General features: G+C 38.5%; 3 protein-coding genes across 5 annotated transcripts in view; 1 reads left to right on the forward strand and 2 right to left on the reverse strand.

Annotated features, from left to right (window-relative positions):
- Positions 1–1,257: 1,257 nt before the first annotated feature.
- Positions 1,258–10,905, reverse strand: ncf2 (neutrophil cytosolic factor 2). Of its 2 annotated transcripts, XM_083668776.1 has the most exons (15): positions 10,461–10,831; positions 10,126–10,208; positions 9,851–9,959; positions 8,589–8,723; positions 7,781–7,888; positions 7,585–7,644; positions 7,351–7,394; positions 7,004–7,145; positions 6,570–6,635; positions 4,665–4,737; positions 3,533–3,576; positions 3,237–3,388; positions 3,033–3,144; positions 2,312–2,429; positions 1,258–1,712 (listed from the first exon to the last, which is right to left on the reverse strand). In XM_083668776.1, the coding sequence occupies exons 1-15, from the start codon at positions 10,716–10,718 to the stop codon at positions 1,621–1,623; spliced, it is 1,596 nt and encodes a 531-aa protein (XP_083524902.1). In that variant the 5' UTR covers positions 10,719–10,831; the 3' UTR covers positions 1,258–1,620. The 2 variants fall into 2 exon arrangements, with proteins under 2 accessions (XP_083524902.1, XP_083524903.1); XM_083668777.1 differs by lacking the exons at positions 3,033–3,144; positions 3,237–3,388 and having other exon boundaries at positions 10,461–10,905.
- A 1,002-nt stretch (positions 10,906–11,907) lies between these two features.
- On the forward strand, positions 11,908–23,438 carry garem (GRB2 associated, regulator of MAPK1). 2 transcript variants are annotated; one of them, XM_083672970.1, is made up of 6 exons: positions 11,908–12,192; positions 13,050–13,190; positions 14,887–15,017; positions 17,187–18,377; positions 19,482–19,666; positions 20,136–23,438. In XM_083672970.1, the coding sequence occupies exons 1-6, from the start codon at positions 12,072–12,074 to the stop codon at positions 20,992–20,994; spliced, it is 2,628 nt and encodes an 875-aa protein (XP_083529096.1). In that variant the 5' UTR covers positions 11,908–12,071; the 3' UTR covers positions 20,995–23,438. The 2 variants fall into 2 exon arrangements, with proteins under 2 accessions (XP_083529096.1, XP_083529097.1); XM_083672971.1 differs by having other exon boundaries at positions 14,887–15,011.
- Positions 23,439–24,655: 1,217 nt separating this feature from the next.
- Positions 24,656–27,092, reverse strand: part of prkdc (protein kinase, DNA-activated, catalytic subunit) — a 76,919-nt gene continuing 74,482 nt past the window's right edge. The window contains exons 80-81 of the mRNA XM_083675728.1: positions 26,807–26,946; positions 24,656–25,218 (exon numbers count right to left, since the gene is read on the reverse strand). Coding sequence (XP_083531854.1) covers positions 25,014–25,218; positions 26,807–26,946 — 345 coding nt within the window. The 3' untranslated portion in view covers positions 24,656–25,013. The remainder of the gene's footprint in view (positions 25,219–26,806; positions 26,947–27,092) is intronic.

The following is a 27,092-nucleotide window of genomic DNA, read 5'->3' on the forward strand; positions in this document are numbered from 1 at the left end:
GCACCATTGTGTAACTTGGTAGGGTAATTTTAGTGCTTTGTACTAATTTTGGTTTGCCAAATGTCAGGCTCCAATGTAACAATGTTTTCTCTGCATTCTATCATAAAATCCATCAACCTGGTGCTAAAATCCACATTTTACCAAACTAATTATATATATATATGGGGTCACAGTCATACATTTTACACAGTGACGACTTAAGGGTACACTTTCAATTACATGTTGAAAATGCGACAGGTCAGATGGTGAAGAATGTTTCAGGTTCTCACTTATGGCCATATAGTGGGGACCTTGAAGAGATTTTTTTCTCTCACTTATTTGCAGTCTCTCTCTCACAAGCAAGGGGGGCATGACTTTTAATGTAAACAGCTCCTATATTTCTGTTTTTGAGCATACATTATTTTAATGTAAAAAGGGATTGGAGAGCTAGGGCTTTTCCATGGATTCCCAATCTCCCCTGACCACATTACTGTCATGGCTGTGTAGCTGTCGTGAAAAATAGTTCCACAATCAGTTAACCTCTTTCTAGCAACTGGTGGGGTCAATGGGCCATAGACTTCAGGCAGTTATTACATGCTAAACTTCAGTGCTTAATTTGGACATTTGATAAATCTGTTCCATTACTTTCGGGTACCCTGTGACTACGCATAAAAAGTGGTGTAATTTCTGAATGGTGAAACCAACATGTACACAAATACCATCAAATGAAAGCTAAGAATCTCTAATTTAACCTCCATAGTAATTGTTTGATTTCAAATGCAAACTTTGAGTGTTTGAGCAAAAGAAACATTTCTTCACTATTCCATTACTTACTAATTACACAGGGCACTGTATGTGGTTAAACACAGACCTTTGATTTTAGACTGAACTATCCCTCTAAGCTTCTCTTTGAAAAGTACCTCCTTCAATCAAGATTATTAGAAATCCATGCTTAGATGTTTTGACCAAATCAGTCGGTACAGTATGTAAATGTTGGTATTGCTTCAGAGGTCAAGCGATAAAGAGTTGCTTGTTTTATTATTCTTCACATTATTTATTCACTGCTTGGACATTATTTATTCACTGGAAATGCAGACACAATGTAAGCACAGGAGATGGATTAGAGACACATTTTAGTATTTTCAATATCAGGTATAATGTTTCGATAACAACAGTTTACCATTACACCATGTGTCCAGTGCATACCATTTAATCATCTTGCTTGTAATCCTTGTATGTACAAATTGTGAATAAATACAAATGACAATACAATGAGTCTCAGTTGAAAAAGATGGTATTTATTTAAGTACATTCACTGCGAATGTTAGAATAGATGAAGTATTATATCTATAGCAACACATTTAAGAAAGCTGAAGCGCCTTTACCATAAACCACTCCAGCAGCAAGCCTTCAGTGAAGTGGCATGTCAAATGCAACGTGCAAGTCTCCAAGCGCTGTCAAGGTTTTAATTAACCTGTCCTGGCTTTTCTCATGTTTTTATTATTTGCATCAGATCAATATGATGTTGGATTATCTGGTGTTCTATATAATTTACAGTATATCCCTTCAAGATAGAGACCATAGAGCTATCTATCTATCTATCTATCTATCTAGAGCTATCTATCTATTGCTTTGACCACATTATTTCTTTTTCATAGACCCTGTATCCACAAAGGAAGCTGGGAATATACCAATATTTCCGTTGCACTGTCCTTCATACCAGTCTTCATTAACTGAAAAGAAAAGGGAAGTTTAGAAATAGGTCCAGGATCTTGGTAGGATATTAGATATATAAGATATTCAGTTAATTTATATTGAATCACTGAAATTAGATAATGTAGGTAAAACAGACATCAACTTATTGCTCCGACCGAGTCTCGAACTTGCGACCTCTGACTTGCCAACACACGTGACCGTCTCCTCAAATACCCGATGTAAACCAGCTACTCTATTGAAAAGCTACCAATTCAACAGCATAGGTGGAGGTATTTGAGTTTTACCATCTCAACTCAGTTACATAGGCTCCCCACACACTTAAGTATTGGGAAGAGGAAGCAATTTGGCACCGTAAGTGTGTGGGGAGCCTACATTATCTAATTCCAGTGACACTGTAAATGGAGGGCAATGTAAATGCTCCAGTTCACATTGTTTTTGCTTGCTCTGCTTTATGGTGGCCCTTATTACATGTATAGCCAAGTGTAAGTATTGGCCACTAGTAAGCCTTGGCACGCAATGGCACTGCTGTTGAAAAGCGGCTATTGATTGACCAATTAAGTCCACCAATGAAGGTATGGGTTGTAGCATTTATGTGTAAGAAAAATTGGTATCTCACCTTTGGAGAGAATTATGATGGTATCTCCTTGACGGAAATCAAGATCCTCTGGATTTGAAGACTCATAGGAATAAAGAGCCACCATGTGAGTCTGGCTTTGGAGCTGCTCACGCATATCCTTTAGTAAGAAAAAAAGTATCCATGACTTTGCTCTGTATCTAGTAACAAAGACACGTAATTCATCTAATCAAGGGTAACAAATGGGAGTCAAGGTTTTGAATTGCACACAAGTGCTACCGATGTAGCACTGACAAAGCCTATCCTTCATCTCTCCCTTGCTGCATTCCTTGCTGCTGCTCCACTCGCCTGTACCCCTACCTGTCTACCTGCTTGTCTCAGGTAAATACACTAGATAAAGAAATCAGTAGGATAATTCTCTCACAATTATTTGATTAGGTTATTGTAAGAACATTGAAATCATGTAGCAAATAGCTAATTCACCACTAGATATTTAAGCGGGCATCATTTCTTTGTACCCCTTCAAAATTTCAGGGGCATTTTCAAGAGCCCCTTTGTCCCCTCTTCTACCTTCTTGAGAAGATCAGTAACAAACTAAACCCCCCTGTTGCAGCAATCACTTTTCGGTAAGGCTTGGTTAAAAGTTGTTGCCAAACGTTATGTCAACATCAATAGCTGTTTCAAAGCCTGTTACCTACTTTCAAAGTACTACTCTATTTTATTACAGAAAAGGGAATTGCACTCTTAAATACTTCCACATTACCTCCTGGATTTCACACCACAATGTTAGACGGCCATTGTTGACACTGCTCCAAACGTTGGCCATCACTGTGTTGTTGTCAATCACCATTTTACCAGAATCTGGTTGGTTCAAGCTTGAAGGAAAGTCACAGAAACAGTCACAAGAACTCGGCTTTGAAACAGCTATTGACATAACGTTTGGCAACAACTTGTAACCAAGCCTTACCTCAGGGTGACTGCTGCAACTGGGAGGTTTAGTTTGTTACTGATCTTCTCCAGAAGGTGTGTATAGGAGAGTCCAGGTGTAGTGCAGATTGCTATGGTGTATGTGGTGTGCACTTTCACGATACACAGGGAATTGTCCCCCGACTCATCAATCTAGTTTAAAATGTGAAGACGAGAAATAATAAACACACTCAAACATTTGTTGTTGTACTTTTGCAAGTTTTACTGAGCATTTTACTTGGCAATGGATATTGCATGTTGTAAAATTATGTTTTTAATATAATAACACATACATACCTCAGTGTCTGTACTACTGACGCTCTGATTTTCAGGGGCCAAATCTGTTGCAAATTATCCCCCCAAAGAAAAAAGCAAGAAAACATCTAAGTACAGTGCTGGTCTGACGTAATATAAACATTGGAAACATGCAGACAGTTAAGATGTGAGTTAAGAGAGTTACATGCAAGTAAGAATTCTGTGTAATACATTCTCTTGAATCCCAGTACTGTACATATGACAAATGAAATTCAGCTTGTCATTTCTGACTATTGATAATTCATTTAAAACTACCTATAAAGAATTATCGGACAGTCCCTTACTTGAAATGCTTGTGATTTGTGTGTTCATAATTTTAATTCAAATTCAACCAGAGACTTTTTTTTATTTATTTTTTTAAATATGTTTTTTAGGGCATTTCTGCTTTATTGGGATAGAGACAGTAGAGATTGACAGGAAGGATGACATGCAAGACAGGTCGAGGGTCGGAATTGAACCAGGAACCCTGCGATCACGTGGTAAGCGCATTAGTGTGCTACGCCACTAAGCGCCCCTCAACCAGAGAATACTCATTTTCTGGTTGAAATACTCATGTTTAGAGTTAGGGTTATTGAAGTAATTGAAATACTCATGTTTAGAGTTAGGGTTAGGGTTATTGAATTCATTGAAATACTCATGTTTAGAGTTAGGGTTAGGGTTATTGAAGTAATTAAAATACTCATGTTTAGAGTTAGGGTTAGGGTTATTGAAGTCATTGAAATACTCATGTTTAGGGTTAGGGTTAGGGTTATTGAAGTCATTGAAATACTCATGTTTAGGGTTAGGGTTATTAAAGTCATTGAAATACTCATGGTTAGGGTTAGGGTTATTGAAGTCATTGAAATACTCATGTTTTGACCCCATGGGATATTAGTTAACGAGGTGACAGTCTTCCTGGTTGAACCAACGCTAAAGGCGTCATTATGTTTAATTTACTATGTAGGAAACTATGTACATATAAACTATGTACATATAAACTATGTACATATCCAACATTTGTAATGTTCATGATACCAACAACTGAGGAAATAAATCAATGACCCCGTCTTAATGAGATATTACATTCAAAAAAGGAAAATAAGTGATCCTTAATGATGTCATGACAAACATGTACCAGATTTTCTCTTAGGTCTGTTGGGTGCTTGTCGTCTAGGTGCTTCTGGGATGTCATCCCTGCTTGTCTTATCCTACATGAAAAAGTAACAAGAAAACAGTGACCACAGGTAGAAACATGTTTCACTGTATTGTATAGTTGTGTAGCACTAGTATTCAAAGTATACTCACCTCAGACAGTTTATACGTGCATTGATCGTATATTTAATCACCATATTTCAAACAAGTCCATAACAACACTCAAACTCAACTCTGAAATACTTTACCAACGGTAATGTAAAATGTGTAATTTTTTGTTTCCAAATAAAATGTTCTGTTTTAAACATACTCAATACATCAGACTCAAAAGTTGGTTTATAAATAAGGTATCAAAAAAGTAAAACTGACAAATTACTCAACATTGCACCGTCTATATAAAACAGACAGTGAATGAATGAAAGCCTCAAGACCTGAATATGCAAACATAGTCCTATCTTTGATTTAATGACTTACACTTACATGTACAGTGCCTTTGGAAAGTATTCAGACCTTTACTTTTTCCACATTTTGTTGTGTTTTTGACTAAATTTAAAATGGATTAAATTAAAAGAATTTGCCATCAATCCACACACAATACCCTAGATTGACAAAGCGAAAAACAGATTCTTTTAAATTACAGTAAATTTATTAAAATTGAAATACAGAAATACCATATGGACATAAGTATTCAGACCCTTTGCTATGACACAAGGATAATAGTTAATGTAATTTTGGAATTAATATATTTGTTTTTATAGGGTATCTGATTTGCATAGGAATCAATTACACATTGTGTGGATCAGGTTGTCATTGCAAACTGTGCAAATGGAAAACTGCTCTGGAATGCGACCCTGAGGCCTGGGGAGACTTACAAAAATCTACAAAGTTGAATAGTGGAGAGGAAAAAGCACAGTCGATGGGACAACATCATCTCAGTCACTCTACAAAATTGGTCTATAACATAGTGGCCAAAAAAGAATCTCTTAATGGAAAATAATCTCTCTCATATCCATAATTGTGTTTGCAACAATGAATTCAAGTGATAGAGCAAAGAAAGTGACTAGAAATGTGTTGCAAATCCAGCACATGCAATGCAGTTTCTGCACCATCTCTCGTGTGAAGAATAGTGGTAGCTACAATGCAGTTTCCGCACCATCTCTTGTGTGAAGAATAGTGGTAGCTGCATTAAGTTATGGTTATGTTTGTCACTGGCAGGGACTGGGGAGTTTGTCAGGATCAAGAGAAAATTATGAAATTTGCTGAGTTGATAGTGACATCCTAATCTACACAGTGTGTAATTAATTCCTATGCAAACCAGAGACCCTATAAAAACAAAGATATTAATTCCAAAATGACATGAACTATTATCCTTGCATTAACATGGACTCAATTCAACTTATTGAGTGATTTGTTGATGACATTTTTGCATTTTAGCTAATTTTAAGAGTGTCATAGCAAAGGGTCTGAATACTTATGAGGTATTTCTGTATGTCAATTTTTATAAATGTACTGAAATTACAAAAAACGTGTTTTCACTTTGTTATTCTGGGGTGTTGTGTGTGGATTGATGGCAAATTATTTTAATTTAATCCATTTTGAGTCTATAATACAACAAAATGTGGAAAAAGTGAAAGGGTCTCAATACTTTCCGAAGGCACTGTATGTGTGCATTTCATTCAACTGAAGGCGTTTCATGAATGTAATCGGGGTTGTATGATTTAACTGGTATGATTTGAAAGCTGAGCATTTCTTCATTCAAGAGAATAGACTTCAGTGTGTAGTTTGATTTAAATCTTGCTTATTTCATTGGAATTACAATAATATAATGTTAATGTAACTGCTACCACTGTGATGAAGACAATAGTACTAATAAAGGGTAAACATTTACCTGATCCTGTTTAGATGGCAATGTGATTTCCAAACGCTCCAGGTAATTGTAAGGAACAAGCCCCCTCTAAAAATGATATATCTGTAAATATCAAATTCACTGTGCATATAACACAAACACCATCACTATTTGAGTAAGTCATGTCTTTGTTATAACAGAGCCTATATGATCATAATGGTTGTAACTAATCAATACTTTTTTATGTTACGTTTCTCTGCTTCAATACTATTTCGGTATTTATACACTCTTACTTTTAACTGAGGAAGATTACTGATGACTGATGGAATACATCTTATTTGGTGTTACCTGACAGACAAAGATGCATTGTGCAGTCACAAACCTTCCTCTTGTTATTAGCCAAGCGTCACATTCAAGCCTGCAATTTCTCTGTTCAAAGAGCAAATTTATTGTATTTACAAAACAGCATCACTTACCCTCCCATTGAAGACGACAGACGCCCAGTTGTCCTCCCCTTTGTGCAGCACAAAGACAACGTTGCCAGGCACCACAGCTAACTCACCACGAGTCTCAGGGTTAAATTTGAAACGGACAGTGTGGGGTTCACCCTCCAGAGTCCTGCGGGTTACAGATATCAGGCTTCATTCTGAGAACCATACATAAAAACTGTGTAGTCAAATAATGATGAAATTTAATTTTCAAAAGCCATTGACCGACAGTGATCTCACAAACAAGCAACTTTGCTGCCTTGGTTTTTTATGGCCATTACCTGATTCTCATTTCTAAGATAATTTAAGAGTACTTGGTATCATTTTAACTATACCTTAGAACTTCAGGCTTTTTTGGGCCAGTAGGAACATCTTCAACCTATTTACAATGTGAAAATATAAAATAATACATTGTATTATAATATATGAATATATTAATATTTCTCCTTATCTTTAAAATGTCATGGCAAAGGTTGACATGAACTTGTTGTTACGATTGCACAATGGCACTATTGAAACATATCACATCAAATTAAATGTATGTTTTTGTAAGGTCCATGATACAACACCTGTGGCTGTAATGGAGCAAATCCAGAGAACTCATCCCGGGGGATGATGGAGGCAACAACCTGAGGACAGATCAAAAACCATGCTCAACATTAAACAGGAAACATTTCTTATTTCGTGCAAAAAAGTTCCTAATCCCATTTTTCCTGTATAAAATAGACATGTTATATTGTATTTGTTTAGAGATGAAAGGGACACCTTGGCCTTGCCCAGATAATCCTTCTTTTCCAGTTCAGCCACATAGTTCTTGTTTGGTTTAAACAACACTTTTGCTGGGACTGCGACTGGCTCAAAAAGCTTCTGCTTCTGTGGGACGAACAGTGTAGTTACACATACAGTTAAGTAGTGAGACATACAGTATCATTTTCTCATATAATTGAAATTCTAACCAATTTAACATGGTTTTAATTAAATGGATCGAACAAACACAGTGGGAAAGGGCCCCTTAACCCTACAGTGGCCCAGAAGGGTTATATACATATTTTTCCTTCTTTTGCACATACTCTTTTTAAATTCATAAAAATGCAATAAAAATGTTTTTTCAAAACAGAGGATGGTTTTTGGAACGCTCTCTCTTTTTGAAAAGAAAAGCTATTTCTATTGAAATGCTCTTGTTTTATTAACGCTAGTCCCGGGCCCTCATTACTAACCAAAGTACCCATAGTGACGTCTGGAGACCTCAATTTGTTGATGTTAGGGTAACAGTGTAATAATTTAGTTCGTATTGATTCTAGACTTTACGTTTTCTCTTTCCATTTTCTTAACCCTAACCCTAACCCTGACACACATACACACTCTAAGAGAGCCCTACCACATACAGCATTTTTCTTTCCCATTGAAAATGTCCAGTAAGATGTGTAGATTAGATTATCTAATTTATGTATTAATGTATTTAAATTTCAGGTTCAGAGTAAAACTATTTTTTTGGGGGAGGGGGGGGGGGTCATGTTCATGACTCACCAATAGTAAAAGTCTATGTGGTTTCATTTAGAGAAGGGTCACTAACCAGTATGGACTCAAGAGCCTTGTCAATGTTACTGAGCTTGGCATCTGTTCTGAGGTTTAGTGCTGTCAGGAGGTTGTCCCGGGCTTTCTCCCACTGGCCCAGCTGAGCATGGGCAAGGGCCATGTTGTGCAGAACCTGTGAGGGGATAAAATACTTGATGCAGACCATGCACTTTATTTATGGTTCAATATCTAACTGGTAATCTACATAGAAATCACATGGTAAAATGTTCAAGGTGAAGCATGTAGTTGTGCTGCCCTCTGTGGTCACACTGAAACCTGTGTCTGTTTTATGGCGCGCATCAGTCCAGGTTTCAATCCCAATTGGTCACATCAACAGCTGCATTTCTTGTTTATGTCCTCCATAGAACATAGCTTGGCCTGAGCATGTGCCTGTGTCTGGGATATGTATCTCGGATCCCAGAATCTCATCTCTCGATTTAGATTATGAGCAGGGAGTAAAAAGTGCCGTCAGAGTTTGTTAGCAAGTCCACACCCCTCGAAACGTTTTGCTGCAGACTCCACCTGAATTGCACAGGATGACCCACCCCTCTGCCAATGCTATTAGTTAGTTAGCTGAAGACTTTTTCGATGCCGACATTTTGTAGGTGTGCATTCAATTATCTATAAAAAATCTGTTGAAATCCCCCCCTCCATTCCTCTCTATAGGTTCTCACGCCGGAAGCGTTAAAATCCCAGAAATCTGAAGCCACGTCCCTCTACTGGGGTATGGAAGTCAGGTTTCCCCATTGACCCTCACTACAAATAGCTTACCGTTGGCCACTTTCGACATTCGCTGTTGTTGTTATTTTTATGTTTCAATACATTTTTTAATGTGTGTCATTATCAAACGTCACACCGTGAGTATCTATTCGTTGGTAGAGTCTACATGTCGCTAGTGAAATTCACTGGATGCACCGCCTCCCATCAGCACTTTTTGATGGGTGTGCCTTTTAAATGGAGAGTCTGACTTAGTGATACTAGGGGTATGCAACTTGGAGTGTAATGTCAGTCCGAATATTTGTCACGATATTGATAAAAGGGTGCTTTAATATGATATTTACAAATAACCCAAGTAATATGTAGTGTGTGGAGGTGTCATCATCCCTCTCTTCCCCCTTACAAGTTATGCTGTCACACCATTAAAGTTTGAAACTGATGTCACATTGTCTGCTGCATCACCATCATTAGACCTTGTCATAACCCATGGCCTTACATTTGTAACATTGGCAAGACTTTCTTCACACCTTGAAGTGCTCTCACCTCACAAGCATACAATTTGTATCTTAGCCCAAGAGGATTGTAGTCAATGAGCTGGTTCCCTCTCAACTCCCGAAAGGCACGCTGGAAATCAGCAAAAGACTCCTCAAACCTAAAAACAAAGTGCAGAAAAGCACATCATATAATTCGGCTATAGGTCAAAGACAAATTTAGATACACTGATATGGAATAATGTAATACACCATCTCAAAGTATGGGATGCATGTTAGCAATCATAATCATAATAAGCAATTTCTGTTATGATGAATTTGTCTTGCCTCTCTTTTTTGTAGAATGTCATTCCTCTTTGAAAGAAGGCAACAGCCAAATGCTCATCTTTGGAGATGCTGCAGTCAAAAGCCTGAGTGATTTCAGAAAACTAAGTAACTTCCTCCAAAAGAAATGTACCACAAGTATTGTGTACTCTTACTTCCCCTTCTTCTGTGACTTGCATTTTTTAAGTCGGAAAATAACATGCCATTTCAGTGTTTGTTTTTTTTAAAATTAACAGTACAATTGTGATTTATTTAGATACATTAGGAATGAGGCTTGACTCTTGAGTGATGCAAAATGTGAACAATACATTTTAGACATTTGGTATTGATGATCATACCTTCTCAGCAGAATCCAGCTCCCTATTAATCAGATGGAGGCAGCCAATATTGAAATAAATTTTGGAGTTACAGTCTGTGATGTCCAGAAAAATTCTTAGGGCAGCCATGGAGTCACCCCGGTCGAAACAGGCCCCTGCCTCATCCCACTGTCGGAGTGTGTCCACAAATGACATTGTACAAAAAACAGAAACGATGCACTGAACTTCAGTGATGAAAAAGAGAACAGATGAAACACATCTCTTCTTAAACTGACTCATTTCCCCCACGGACGTAGGCAGGAAGTGGGATGTACTGTAACTGATACCATATTCTAGTGAATAAGGCCCCTAGGTTTTAGGTTTTTAAATGTGGTATTTTACGGTATTGGCTTTGTTGATTTTGCAAATGAAAAAGTTACAGTGACAGTGCTTTGAAATGGGTCTGAGGGATATAAGAGAGGCCGTTAACCTGGAGAAGTTGTGTTTATTGGCAGACTTGAATGCTTTAGGAACAGGTATAGGGATGGAATTACAACAAAAATTACACATAGCTGACAAAAAAGCTGAAAAGATCAGTACCCCCAGGAGAGGTCCATTTAGGAAACTAAAAACTGCGGTGGGACCAAAACAAGTTTCCTACTTCCTACTTTCTACTGTGTTAAACAACAAAGGAGTTGGCTAAAGCAGAAATATCGGTACCCAGTCTAGAAAATGGTCTAGATCACACAGGGTGAAGGTACGGAGGTCTGGCAGTCATGTTTTCATGCAACCAACCAGCAACATGGACAGAAGCCAACATACAGCTGTCAAGTTGTGAGTTATCAACAGGAAGCATTTGGATAACTTGTTGTAGGCAACTGAAGTATGTATTTCAATAAACCAAATATGTTGAAATACACAATACACTTGTATGGGGGGAAAGCAAGCCCTTACACCTCTTCTTTATACAAAAAACATGTCCTTTGTCTTGAGTCGTTGTTATTCCAGGCTTATGTGGTGTGTGCGTGCAGTAGCCAGGGGACAAGGTTAAACCAATCCAACCTTTAAATGTTTATAGCTGATCAAGTGTAAATGCAATAAACTGTATTCAAGAAAATTAAGTTTTTCCAGTTTATGTGGTTGAAGAGCAGAGCTCGAGCTATACATATTCTATTGTTTGTCAAAGGCCATTCAAAGACTATGGGGTTTAACATCTAGGTGGTGCTACTCGGTCCCATAAGGCTGGGCTAAAATGGCACCATATCAGGTTATCTTCAGCACAGAAAATTATTCAAGGATGCCAATTTTCATGCTCACTTTCAAAATCGAACACATTTTTAGCTTAACATATGGACTCTAACTGAAAGAGTTTTTATTTATTTATTTATTTGTATTTTGGCCGGAAACGGGCTTTCCTACAATCCCTTGGGAGGTAGACGTCTGATATCTATGGTTGGAATATACATGGCATTTCCTGTAAACTGGGAAGTTAATAGGAAGCTAGCTAGAGAGCTAACATGGAAAACCATAAAGTAAACAAAACAGAACAGAAATAAAAGCTTAGGTAACATGCTATTAAAATGCCTGACAGCTAGCTAGCTAGCTAGCCACGGAGAGTGCTTGCGCGTTGTGAACGTGCGTCTTCAAGCAAACATGGACCTTGGGTCAATGTTGTACAACAATTTGAAAGATGTAACATGGAGCACGACGTCTTTACCCTTAGATCGACTTGTCAGTGTATATAGATTGCCGCAGATTGTGAAGTTGGACAGTGGTAAGACACATTTTCGAACTGTTAAATCAACTCTGCCAGACAGTTCTGGGGACTAGCGCTAGCACTAGCTAGCTAACTGTCAGTTCTGACTTTGGTCGGTTCACTGAAAACATAGCTAAAGCTTACAGTTAACTAGCTAGCTAATTAGCCTACATCTATCTGACGTTGGCTAGCTAGGCTATGAGTGTTGACATTGGCTAGCTAAAGACATGGTTCGATTGTAAGCTAATGCCAAGTAATGTTATTAGCTAGCTAGCTATCTACCGAGTTAGCTAGATAGTGGCATGCTAGTGAAAGTTATCTAGCCAAACAGCTACTAGTAGTACTATCTACCTTATCAATGCAGAATAGACTGACGCATTAGTTACCAAACGGTCTTAAATCTCACTCTTAGCTGGTAGTGCTGAAGTACAAATGAGCCCCCTAGCCACTCCTATCGCTAGATCTAAAGATTAGGTATCTAATATGTTTACGACAAATATTCAATTTAGCCTAAGAGGGCAGGGACAATACGCATATTGCCTAACCTTAGACCTGGCATAATGATCTAATTCATTCACATCTTAAAATAGATAGGTCTGTAGCAGTGGATAGGCTCTATAGCTAACGTTAGTTTTAGAAGTTGCAATTCCGTGGCAAACAATAAGTATGTACACAATATCTAGAATAATATGACATGATATTGAAATATGACCACTGATAGCATTTAAAACACAGGTTTAAATGATTGTGATTGAGAATGCTCTCCTATTTATTAGGGTTGACACTTTTTTTGACACTATCTTTTCTTGATATGACTTTTTGATTTCAAACCACTAACACATTTTAACTAGCAGTGTCTCTTTTTTCTTCTTCAGGTGAGTTGGTAGAAGGCCTGCGAGACAATGACTACCTCTTGATTCATTCCTGTCGGCAATGGACTACAATCACTGCACACAGTCTGGAGGAGGGCCATTATGTCATAGGGCCCAAAATAGAGATCCCAGTGCATTATGAAGGTGAAGTACGGAGCCACAGAGATGTCATAGTCGAGAAATGATGACGTCAAAACTAAACCATTCCCATTAAATGCAATTTTGTTCCCTTAGTTTACCTTTTCTTCAAATGATCAATCTGTTCCTTCAAAAATAATCTACCTATTTCCATGATTAAGCAGCTTGTTCCCAAATGTTTAACTGGCACCTGCTACCTCTTGGTTGACAGCTAGCTCCTTCTAAGCAAGAGGTCAATTATATATGATATTAACACATTCTGGTTTTCTGTTCAATCTTCATAACAAGCTGATTCAAGGGAACGTATGCACTTGATCACATAAACATTGTAGGCTACTGTGTTCTCATCTAAATATTTTTTGAAAGTTGTCCAGTAGGCTGTGCAGATCAGTTTGGAGAAATCCTGATGAATGCATTTCAATATCTCAATTACTTAAAGGCAACAACATGTCAAGTTTTTAGGTTTTCTTCACCTCAAATCTTATCAGGAAATTAAATGCATGTTCAATTGGATTTAAATCTGAAGATTGACTTGGCCAGTCAAGAACTTTCTGCTTTTTTGACCCTGAAAAAAAACCCTAGTTGCTATGGCAGTATGTTTGGGGTGATTATCTTACTGTATGATGAAGCACCATCCCATCAATTTGGAGGCGTTTGGTTGTACTTTTGCATGTTTCTGTACATTTCAGAATACATTCTGCTGCTGCTATCAGCAATTAAGACAAGTTAGACAGTTCTTGTAGCAGCTATACATGCCCAAACTTTCACAGATGAGGTGGTATGCTGTAAATCTTGGGCAGATCCTTTTTTCTCCAAACTTTCCTCTTGCAATCACTCTGATACATGATGATGTGTCTATTTTCTAGGCCTCTGCAGGCTTTTTAGGGACTTTTTAACAAACTGTAACCTGTCTATCCTTTTTGAGGATAACTAGTGGTTTGCACCTTTGCACCTTGCAGGATGGTAGTCTCTGACACATTCACACCTAACTCATTTCAGGGTACCAAAAGAAATAGTTTGTGTGCCCTGAAATAGGGAGACTATGTATAAAAAGGGTTGTAAATTATAAATGGTGAAACTAATCTAAAAAATAAAAACATTGAATAAAAGCTGAGAATCTCTACTTCAACCTCATAGTAATCGTTTGATTTCAAATCCGAACTGTTGGGAGTGTAGAGCTAAAAGAAAACAAAATGCTTCCTCTTTCCAATACTTACGGAGGGCACTGCAGTACACCTTGTTCAGGGTACAAGATCAGTGGACCATAACTGTGTCTGTTCTACACTGATTAAAAGCCTCACACAAGAATCAATGATCAAACTGACAAGTCCATTTTACATCAATGATTCTGCGCCTGCGCCAATCCACTGACCAGGCTGATGGTATCTCACTGACTCATCAAAGCTCTGACCTCACAACATGATAGTATGAAGTGTATTTAGTAAGCGCACCAACAATTTAGCACCAAATGTTTAATAGAAATGCTCTACACTGGAAAAGTGAGGTTGCAATTGGGTTGGCTAGGCTCTGGCTAATGCAGAGGACCAAAGGTTTTCAGAAAGTAATGATAGTCAGGGATTTACTGTACTCAAATTTAAATATTTCAGAAATGTTTCCTCTTGAGGCATCAAGCTAATAATGCAAACGTAAGAGCTCTAGCCTGTAACATGCTACCAAGTTCTCCTGTCTTCTTCTCCTTTAGGTCAGTTTAAGCTGCTGGAGCAGGACAGAGATGTAAAGGAGCCTGTGCAGTACTTCAATAGCGTGGAGGAGGTGGCCAAAGCATTTCCTGAACGTGTTTATGTCATGGAAGAGATAACGTTCAATGTAAAGGTCTGTTTCTATTTGTTAGTAGTACAGTTATCACAAGGATTTTCAAGTTCAGAACTTTGCAGTGGTGTTTTCTTATCCCAAAATTTCCAACGGCCAAATAATGTTGATTTGAACTGCCTGTTATTCTGGTATCCTGTCTGGTATTCTGCATGCCACATTTTCCCTACAAATCTGAGCGATAATGTCGAACGCTAATGCTGAAGGTTACCCTGTGGGTAAAACACCAAAAAATCTATATGGATATATATGTGGATTTTGAGCTTTGTGTAAATCAGCAGGTTGGGTTGCAGTTAAAAAACAAACAATGTCTCGCATCAAGTTTGGTTCTAATGATGAGAAAATAATTTATTTACCATTTTGTGTTGACTTGAATGCCCGTGTACAGCACTGGAAGGAGGCAAACTGATTGTTCTTCTGTCTCCCTCGTACCCCTGTGAAGTTTTTAGAACTAGCAACATAAGTTATGATAATGACAACTAAACTTTCCCTTGCAGTCTTTCCTGATGGGGGGTGGCAGTTGAGGTTGCAGTATTATTGTAGTGGGACGCTGGCAATTGTTGGGTATATTACTTGGAAATGTAATCTGTTACCATTACAAGACAGTGAAGGTAAAAAGTACATTTGAATCATTACTTAAACGTTGTAATAATTCATTCTGAATTAACAATAATGGCAGCCAGGATGAATTATGTGACAAGTATCTTATGAGTTGTTGTTTCAATTTGGAAAAGGACTAATAATTGTCTAGTCTGAGAAATTCGAAATGATGTGCTTGGATAAACCTTAATTTAGAACAAATCATGTCTTCATGGACACTTCATAAGATGATGTCAGACATGGAATATATGTGAATATATACCATATGTGTATCAATGTGTATATTGATTCATGAAAGCTCTCATTTCAAGCAAAAAAGGTTGACATGCCATGTGCAATGATGAGAACAAACCTGACAAAGGCATCAAGGGATAATGGGAGTAGTCAGGTGTGGCTAGAATGAGGGACAGTGAGGGAGAGTACAGTAGATCAGCCCTTCTCATATACTGTCATCAGTGAAAGTAAGCTGTCCTGTTGACATGCTTTTATTTATATTATTCTGTAGGCTATAGCCAAAGATATAAAACTGACAACTGTTAATCTGCAAACAAATTATATGTTCACTGTTTTACTGCCCGTATCCCACAAGTCATTTGTAGTTGCCTACTGTCTGTATTTGACTGTTCTTTTTCATCCCTGTCCGTCATATCATGTGTCATAGTTGGCTACAAATGAATAACTTTCATATAGGTTTCATATCATTGCTGTAGCCTCGGACAGTTCTTGTTGTGACATTCATGATCTGTAGCAACTGTAGGCTACTTTTGTATCCATCCCACTGAATCCCAAAATCCTTACTCCTGTCTCGCATGAAAATCCCTAACTTAATTCTGTAATCAATATGTTGCATTATTAACGCAGACCTCTGCTTATTCATGTCAGATTGAGCTGAAACATTCCCCAGCTTCTCTGCTCTGTGAGAGAATGTGTGATGACTGTATGATAGTAGATAGGAGTTGGTCCCATTGCTTGGTCCTCGTTAAAATAACATGATATTTACTCTTCATCTCAGTTATTCATGAGCTGCTATAATAAACTTGATTTTGACAATATATCTGATGAAGCAAGCTGATAAGGCAAACCATCACCAACCATTCTCTCTCATTTTTATTTGAGTGATTAGAAGGATGGATCTTTTTAAACAACCTTCACAGCTCTTGTCACCACCTTGTGGTGGCTTTTGACAACACTTCACACGTCCTCACAACTTTTGTCTGCTGCAGCAGCGGCCTTGAGGTAGCCCACTGTTGCGATGGTAGTATGAACCTTTTAAACACTGGCCAACTGAAGTAGATGACATCCTCGTTTTCCACTAAAGAAGCCGCCATCTTGTTGGGAATTTTCATCACTCCCCTCCGTCAATTTAATTGGTTGTTATTGGCAAGTACCCAAACTGAGTACTCAGTACTTGGTCAGAAAAAATTGGTATCGGTGGATATTATTATTATTATAATTTTGTGGGGAGTTGCCACTAAACCACCGACATGCATACACCGCCTTTATCAGTATATACCTAAAATAATATTTTTTTCATAAAGGCATGAGCTGATCTAACATGTCCTTATTTCACAGATGGCTTCGGGTGAATGCAATGAGGACACAGAGGTGTACAACATCACGTTGAGCACAGGGGATGAACTCACACTTATGGGCCAGGCCGAGATTCTATATGCTAAAACCTCCAAAGAGAAGTCCAGATTAAACACCATATTCAAGAAGATTGGGAAGCTGAACTCCATTAGCAAGATTGGTCGAGGCAAGATGCCCTGCTTGATCTGCATGAACCACCGCACCAATGAGAGCATCAGCCTACCATTCCAGTGCAAAGGCAGGTTCAGCACCTGTAGTCCTTTGGAGCTCCAGATGCAAGAGGGAGAGCACACCATCCGCAACATCGTTGAGAAGACCCGTCTGCCAGTAAATGTCACCGTGCCCAACAGCCCGCCCCGCAACCAACACGACCTCCATCTCATCCGAGAGGGGCACCGCTACAAATTTGTCAACATTCAGACAAAGACTGTGGTGGTTTGCTGCGTTATGCGCAGCAACAAGATCATTCCCATCCACTTTCCCCTTCACATGGCCACGCCCAAGTTTATTATCCCCGAGGGGCTGCTACACAGCGAACTGTGGCTGGACACTATGGTGCATCGTTGGTTCACATTCTGTCAGGAACAGTTTGACATTGATGACTATTCCCGTGCTGTGCGGGATGTAAGGACTGACTGGAATGACGATGGGAAGAGTCCTATGAAAAGCAGCAGTAGTGGCAGTGGGGGCAGTGGGGGCAGTGGCAGTACCAGCTGCTGCCCTGTCCACATGCATGTGCCCAGCTCTCTCACCTATGCCCGGGAGGAGCTCACCCAGTCCTTTCACAGACTCTCTGTATGCGTTTACGGCAACAACCTACACGGTAATAGTGAGGTCAACTTGCAGGGCTGCATGACCCTTTGCGGAGACTGGGCGCTTCTGCCACCAGATGGTGCACTGTCTGACTCTGTTGACACAGAATACCTTTTCCCTGAGCTGTTGCAGAACATGAGCCAATCTGTCCTCCTGAAGTCGGACGTTCCTTATGAGGAGCTGTGGTTGGACCAAATGCGAGGTCGTGTCCCTGAACATTCTTTGAGCGAGGACTTGCGAGACTCCAACAACGCTACAGGCACCACAGCTGTTCCACAATACCCAGCCTCCGGTATTATGAGTCCAATGACCTCAGAAATCTGTCTACCTCCACCCCCTGTCCCTCCAAAGTCTGAAGCTGTGAGTAGAAATGAATGATGATAATGGTTACTTGCACACAGGGGTGTAACTTTTAATTTATACAAATCAAAAATCGATATAAATGTGTATGATATGACAACCGTGATATACAAGCCCCCCTTATCGGGCCATATCTCTGCCTTGTCCACATTTAATCTGTTGTTTTCCCTTGAATCGGTACGAATCTGAACATTAACATTTGCCAAGAATGGTATGCTTCCTTTTGACAACCTAGTTTTGTCTGTGACATTGTTTGACAATGCTTAAAACGTTCCTGGCTCGAGAATCTGTGAGACGAATAGACTCTCTGCCTATGTTTTGTCAAACAAAAAAAATGTCTTGCCATTTTCTCAATAGATTCACTTTTCGTTTATCATTTTAATCAATCTTAGTCATAATCTTATTTTCTGTGCGCTACAAAGTGCTGCAATTTTATCTTTGCATCTCAGCCAGAAGCTGCACGCAGCTCATTTAGACGAGAGAGAATCCTCACTGCTGTGAGCAATGCGCTTTCGAAATAAGATAACAAGCAAACCTGCCTTTTGTTTCAATGAGAAATTTAAGGAATGTGTCAAGAGCATGATTAGGACTAAATGATAACAGAGTTTAGAATGAGGCATCAATAAAATGTTTCAGTCAAGTCTAGCTGGAAGTCTGGCACCAGAGATTAGTCTGGTGGGGATACGGTAGGCAAACAGAACTCGGGGTTCTCACCAGGATGTTTTAACAGCGTGGCACTGGATTGTATTATCAAAACCCGACTTGCGTTTATTCATGTCAAAATGTAAAAAAAAAATACAGCTAAAACGCTGATTTCAGTATTACTTTGTTTTGGAAGTTCCTTACCCGTTCTATAGAATATACATGAAAGCTAAAAGCCTTCATAGGTCTATCAAATGGGGATTTGTCTTTTTAAGAAAAGATTTGATATATCACCATATAACATTGTTTTAACATTTAGTTTAAGACATATACTTTTTTTGGCATTGACTATCTGGCTGAATATCTTATCTGATGAACAAATTCAGCAATTTGTCTCAGACTGGGTAAATTTGGGATGATATCAGACCTACAGATTTTACAAGCAGAATGTTCTCTTTCCAGGTGAAAGAAGAATGCCGTCTTCTGAATGCCCCTCCCATCCCTCCACGAAGTTCCAAGCAGATGTACACAGCACCCACTGTTCCTAAGCAGATGTACACAGCACCCACTGTTCCTAAGCCTCGGCAGCAAGAAACTCGCTCTCCAAGCCCCACCCTCTCCTACTACTCGTCAGGCCTCCACAACATGTAAGGACTGAAGGATGAATCCTAAGTTTAGAATTATCGGTCATTGTGCCTTTGAATAGAATGAACTCGCTACTTTGAATAGAATGAACTCGCTACTTCAATTGAAGTGTTATTCTGCGAATGTGAGCACACAAAGTTGCACACTCCAGTGCACAGATGTTATAAAAAGTGAGTTCCAAACCAAGGGCAGTTTGAATAATATAAGTGCACGCTTGTACACCTACAACTAAGTGAAAAATGAGGTCTAACATTGAAAAACCTGAACTATCCCTTTAAGTCTATTTTCTAGCGTAAGTGTGAAAGTAGGTTAAAAAATGAACGAAAGATGGAGAAATCCTCCTTAAACTCTACCTCTTACAATGCCTCTAACGTGCATCAATTGTATCTTGTGTATTTTTTAACAGCAATTGAAACCCAACTTGTACCAAATGCTTTTCACTAACTCAGTCTTCTCTTTTGCTGCCTCCAGTGGGGGCGATGAGAATGAGGTGGCAGAGCCGGAGGAGCAGAAGCATGTGTGCCACCCCTGTAGCTGGGTTAAAGCCAGTGCCGAAGAGGAGAGCCCAACAGCGTCTTGTGTAAGCCCACCATTTGATGGCTTATCCTCCAGGTTGTCATGGCCCAACGACTTAAGTGGAGGAGATTCCCAAGGCATGGAGGAGTTCTTGCCTATCCATTGTCGAAGTTACTACAGCTATCCCAGAAAAAGATCACCAGGCACCCCTAAAGCTTGCACTTCCAGCCTTTTTGACTTCGATGGAAGAGAGCACACAGATGGAAGCACCATCAAGTCACACAAGGCCTCATACGCTAGTCAGTTTTGCACCAAATCGTCGAGTTACACCCTTGAAATGTACAGAGACAAGTCTATTGAAGAATGTAACACTAAACAAAGCTTGTCATGTCCCATCTTGCCACCGAGGACACCAAAATCATGTGAGATAACTAGCGGTACAGATTTGGGGATAGTGGCAGTTGATGGTACAGCGCAGGAAACTCTGAAGTGCCCACTCGGCCAACATGGTCAGGGCATGACAGACATATTCTCCATCTCGTACCCCCTCTCCTCCCACCATCCTCTCCCTGCCCCAGGAGTATCATGGCAACCTCCCATCAATCTCTCTGGACTCTCTATCGAAGAGGTGTCAAAGTCTTTACGATTCATCGGCCTATCTGATGACATTGTGTCTTTATTTGTCACAGAGAAAATTGATGGTAATCTACTCCTGCAGCTTTCAGAAGAGATTTTGTCTGAGGATTTTAAGTTAAGCAAACTCCAAGTGAAGAAACTCATGCAATTTATTAATGGTTGGAGACCTAAAATATAACTACCATATGTACTCTAAGCAAAAACAATGCAATGTGTTGCAAATGCTGACATAACATTTTTGCCTTCTATAATGCCATGCACATCCAGGTACTTTGAGTGTAATTTCATATAGCATGAGTTTGCCAGCTAATTTTCCTAAATACACTAACAACATATTTCCTTGTTTTTATGGAAAGACCTACCTTGGATTGGGCATTGTATGAGTCTATATTCTCAGTAACCCATTCTCAACCTATGCTTTCTTGTTACCTAGGGTTATCTCTGAATGTTTGTGAAAGCTGGCTGTCGAACGTGTTGATCCTGTTCTATGAAATGCAACCATGGTTACGATTTGGTTACGATCTTAATAAGGAACAGGGATGTATTGTGTGTGTGTGTGTCTATATAATCACTGAGTTATTACTGGCTTTAACCAAAGCCTTTCCACAAAAGTAAGTGAGGTTACTAATTGAAGTTCATGATGGCAGCCTTTTGGCTTGCTAAATCCTAACAATGGCATTCAAACGGTGTGCCTAATAATGCTGAATTAGCCTAATATGCAAGTAACCAATAAAACCAACTTGACATTATGCAAAAGCCTTTGCTAGTACAACTGACAATCTAACTCATGATGGTTTAGGTTCACCAAGATCTCATTTAAAGGTGCTCTGTGCGACAATTTCAACTGCAAATAGCCCTCAGTGACAATGATATCTGTATGATAAATTAAAATATAATTATTTGAAGTAAGGAAGTCAGTTATTTGTGGAGAGTGTCAAGTCTATACATCTTTATAGTGTTCTTGTACGATGTTGAAACATTATTATTTCAGGTATTTCTTTCATGTTATTTAAAACTGAACTTAAGATGATAAGAAGCCAAAAATCTTGGGAAAATGTGACCTGTTCAAAATTAATAAAGAGGATTAAGAGTGAATGAACTACATACCTATACTATTATTAAGTAATAGTGTATACATTGACAACAAATAGACAATAATGGTTAATTATGGATCGTTATTTAATGATTGAAATTGCCTCCCATTGATTAATTTGAAATCAAATTATATTATAATATTGAGTGAGTAAGTTAATTGTCATACCCTAATCACACTACAAAGCCTGAGCTGTACTGTGCTGGCATTTCTCAAGACCACATTCATACTGATTTAGATGAAGCACATGGTTTGATGATGGTGAGACCATGTGCTTCTGGTGGCCGATTGTTGTAATTTCACTAAGTTTTCGCCGAAAATGGTGGAAAACACGAGCCTGTAAACACCGAAATTCTGCTACTCTGAAAGTGTCTCGTAAGTAATGAAAAAAGGTGAGTTTCAGAAATCCAATGGATGAAAAATGCTCATAAGATGTCCGAGTACATTTTTTTAAGAACAATATTTATTTTTGGCGAATTTCTAGTCACTTGAAATTCTGAAGTTGCCTATACGCAACTCCGGGTGTTCAGTAATGTGTAGGCTATCATGTCAAATAATATGGTGGCTCAAAAGCTAAATGACGGTGTGTATTCGAAGTCTGGATCTGTTTATTACACATGTATGAGAGCGTTAACTGCCTACAGTATATTTGTAAAAAAAAACAACCTATGTTGATAGGTTGACTTAGAAATGTGTTATTTGGGGGCCTTGTCCCCAGGATATTGTGCACAGCGCATATAAGCCTGGAATAACAACGACTCAAACCTGGCCTTAGAGGAGTGAATTTATTGAGTAAAGTATTTGTTATTATTTGATTTCAGAGAATCACGGCTGCGATGCATAGCTCAGAATTAGAAACGTGTGGCGTGCAAGCACTGGGGGAAGTGCTGTGGGTGATGATTGATGCGAAGTAAAGCCAATGGCTATGCTCTGTTTGTTTTCAACACTAATGGCTTAATGAAGGCCAAGTTTGACGTGTTGGTCAACTAGACGTTTCGCGCATTTGGGCGTAAGTGTCTGGGAACGAGATGAAGAACGTGGTGCTTGACGCTGAGTTTTTGTTTTTTGTTTTTAACAGGACCTATAATGTAAATGTTATGATCATACACATTGCTCTGTTCATACCCAATGTCAAATATGAAATAATTTCCATGTGTAAACAAGTACAAATTTGGAACATTTACATTGGGAATGTAAATTGAGCAAAATGGGAAGAGGCTAGTGGCACTAATGCAAAGGATAAAAGATACAGGTTTATGAATTGGAAAATGCATTGGAATGAAGTCCATTGTCATATGAAAACTGACAGTAACTTTTATGAACAACCCTTCCTATCTTTTGCCCTAAAACTTCAGTTAAACTACTTGGTTGTGATCAATACAAATATATATTGTTGTCTGTGTTTTCTTTTAGCTGGGTATTTTCAAGTTTGACAGTCAACACAAATGTTGGTAACACTTCACATTAAAGGGATAGTGAACATAGTCAGATTCTTCTTTACCTTAAATAGTCTATGGGCGAGGAGAAACTGTAATCCATGGTTCAGTGTTCTTTAAATAGTCACTACTAACTTCAGTTTACTTTTTATTTGTGCCCCAAAAAAGTAGCTATTTAGTTAAGTACCTTGAAAGTACACAGCACCTTTAAAAGGGGAGTCTTCGTACAAATAAATAAATAAATAAATAAATGCCAAGCTAACACAGCAATCGCCCCTCTGAGCCAATTGCAATGTCACTGAGTAAATTGTTGTAACTTCCTCGGGCTACAAGTTTCATAACGGCCCGAGTACAAACCACTGCCCTGGGCCCAATATTTCAAAAATGTTAAACTGTATCATAATGATCCAGATGTTGTTTTGCTATCCAGGATCAGATCGAGCTGACTGATTTCCCCCTAATTAATGATCTGACAGATAGATCTGATTCTGAATCGCAAAAAATAATCTGGATCATTCTGTTCTAGATTAAACATTTTGAAATACTGGGCCCAGGTAACAATTTATCCCATTTGCAACTAAAATAAGGGCTTGAGATTAATTAACCAGAGTATGTTGCAGTCTTTGCCCATTAGATGTCATATACAGTGGCTTCAAAAAGTATTCAGACCCCTTCACTTTTTCCACATTTTGTTGTGTTAGAGTCAATTTAAAATTAAATTAAAAATGTTTCGCCATCAATCCACACACAATACCCCATAATGACAAAGCCTAAACATGTTTAGACATTTCTGCAAATGTCTTAGAATTTAAATATCGAAATACTTTATTTACATAAGTATTCAGACACTTTGCTATGACTCTTAAAATTAGCTCAAATCTTAATGCAAGGATAATATTTCCTGTGATTTTGGAATTAACATAGGAATCAATTACATACTGTGGAATTGAGCCAGAAAAGCCTAGGCGTTTTCAGGCACCAGAACAACAGTTTCAGGAAGCTATATGTTACTTTAATAAAGAAAAGCATTCATTTCAAAGGACTGGAGAAATATTTGACCACATTATCAATATGTAATTCAAAGCCTATCCTCAAGGTGGCACTGCATGTGCCTCCCCACAGACAGTTACCAACAGATATTGCAACTTTTTACTTTAAATTTGCTTATATCATTGCAATCCTCCTATGCACATTGTGAAAATACTTTTTAACTTGTTTCAACACAAGTATGGTTTGAGAGGGTGCCATGTTGTCTTATGGTGCTTGGGGATGGAACTACAAGAGAAACAATAAGTCAAGGTCCCTATTAATTTCTTAGGGGAAGTGTTATGGTAAACTTTTTATTTTTTAACAATAATAATAAAACAAAGATATAAGACAATAGGGTAAACTTACATCTTCAACAGGTAACAGTGTTGCAGTCAGAGCTTGATCCAGAACAGAATTATCCTGTGTTGTTCTTTTAGACTAAGCATGACACAAAGACAACTCTGAACCATACCTTCATGATACCAAATAATGTGTTACAACAAAGATTCAATTTATAGCCATGGTATAGGGACACAGTGAAACAAGGAGGGAGCATAATCTATTAGGGGAACAGAATGTAGAAAGCACAATCTTTGATCTGGTTTAAATGTCCTGAAAAAAAAGACCCCCAAAACCTGTCTAGATCCAGGGCTCCCAGCCCACCCAAACCCTGCCTAGTATGTTAGGATCCATGGCCTGGTCGATGAGACAATCCACTTGGTCCTCGACTGACAGGTGTTCCAGTCCCAGCCGGGCACGGACGTTATGCTCTTCACTTCCCAAGGCCACAGACAGCATGTCCTTATAGGCAGGGTCCTTCTCAAAGCCCAGCTTCAACTCCTCACTTCAAAACAAAAAGAGCTTCACTTAGACATGCCAAGTAAAAGTACACTGTTTCTGCCCTACAGCCATAAAACTGTATATTAACAAATACATGGGTCTTGGCAGTAACTACGACCAGGATTGGAGTCAATTCCTATTTAAAGGGATGGTACACTCAATTTAAATGTGCATTTTAGTCATTTAGCAGACACTCTTATCAAGAGTGACTTACAATAAAGTGAATTAGTCTAAAGTAAGGGAAGCAACTATATATATATATATATATCACAATCATCTCATAAGACTTTCTAGAAGAATATTAGCAGCCACAGTGCTAGAGAAAGGTAAGCAAACAAATGTTTTTTGATATGCAAATTCCAAAATCAAGCTTCAATTCCAAATGAATGGAAAATGTTTAAAGGAAAACATTTGGGCCCATATCATTTATATTATTGATGTTATTCAGTGCCAATCTTTTCATTTGGGGTTGAGGCATATAGCTGGATCAACATAACCGATGGCATGGGACATTGACTCATATTGCTATTAGACTACCCACAAGTTCTGAAAGTATCTTACCGACTTGTGTAATCTACCTTTATATTGAAAATGGGACAATTCATGAATTTGCTCATGAAGTAGAAAATGCATCATTAAAGGGCAATCTGGAATTGGTACAACATTTTTTTAACTTTGAAATTATTAATATATAGCCATTGATTCTTGAAGAATATAACTTAATGCCTCATGAGCTTAGTTCAACTGGCTTGGCCCATCAGAACCCAAAATATCAGCTTGTTTTACTCTATTATTTGTAAACAATGTGATTGTAAACAAACACTGTAGCTTCAAAACATGGTTAAAACTATGATTTCGATCTCATAGATGGTCAGTCCTTGCATCCATATCTCCGTCTTTGAATTTGAGAGTAGTTACACATCAAACAATCCAGCACACTCTCCTTCAAACAATCCCTAAAAACCCATCTTTTTAAACTTGCTTTTAATCTTTAACTATTTTTACTGTTGTTTTTACTGACTGTGCTTTTGTTTTACTTTTTATTTATCTATCTATTGTTCTCTCCATGGAATGTAGTGTCTTTGAGTACTGAGAAAAGCGCTACACAAAATAAATGCATTATTATTATTATTTCTGCAGCACCATCCCACAGCTGTTTACCAAAAAAAATGTGACAGGAAGACTGCTTTGTTGTTGTTTGTATCCCAGATTGCCCCTTTAATTCAAATAACAAAAATATTCGATCAACGGAAAATTGGATTGGAATTTAGGAAAATCTACACCAATAACATAACAAATAAAACAACGCATGACCCTCCCCCGAAGTGCACCATATTGTCAACCAAATATTGCCCAATCTGAAATGATCAACATAATCAACTAAAATGTTTGCGACACACTGTAGGCAGAACCTGGGTTAAGGAATACACCTTTAAAACAGCAGAATCTGGGTTAAGGAGCACACCTCTAGCATTTCATGAACAAGGGTGAATCTGAGAACACCCCGTCCATGAAAATTCCATTCATCTGCTGGACACAGTCATCGAACCACAGAGGTTGTTATCCAATGTGTATTCATTTTGAAAACATACCTGGTTATAGTAGCAGGGTTTGCTCCTTCCAGTTTTCTTCTGGCAAAGTTCACTTTCTGTAAGGGGTACCAGTTGATTTCTTTGGTGTTAACACTCTCTGTCCAGGTGCCTCCCTTCTTCAGTTGCTTCAGCTCAAAGTTCTGGGGGTTATGGAGGAACAGAATAATTCTGAATCAGTGGCATACGATGGGCAGTGGGGAACAGTGAGGGCCTTCTAGGCCCTAGGATTTAGAAAATGATTTAGTTGTGTCAATGTTTTTATTTAGATTTCCTTTTAATTTCTAAC

Source organism: Argentina silus (assembly GCF_951799395.1).
Source record: "Argentina silus genome assembly, chromosome: 1".
Taxonomy (NCBI): Eukaryota; Metazoa; Chordata; class Actinopteri; order Argentiniformes; family Argentinidae; genus Argentina; species Argentina silus.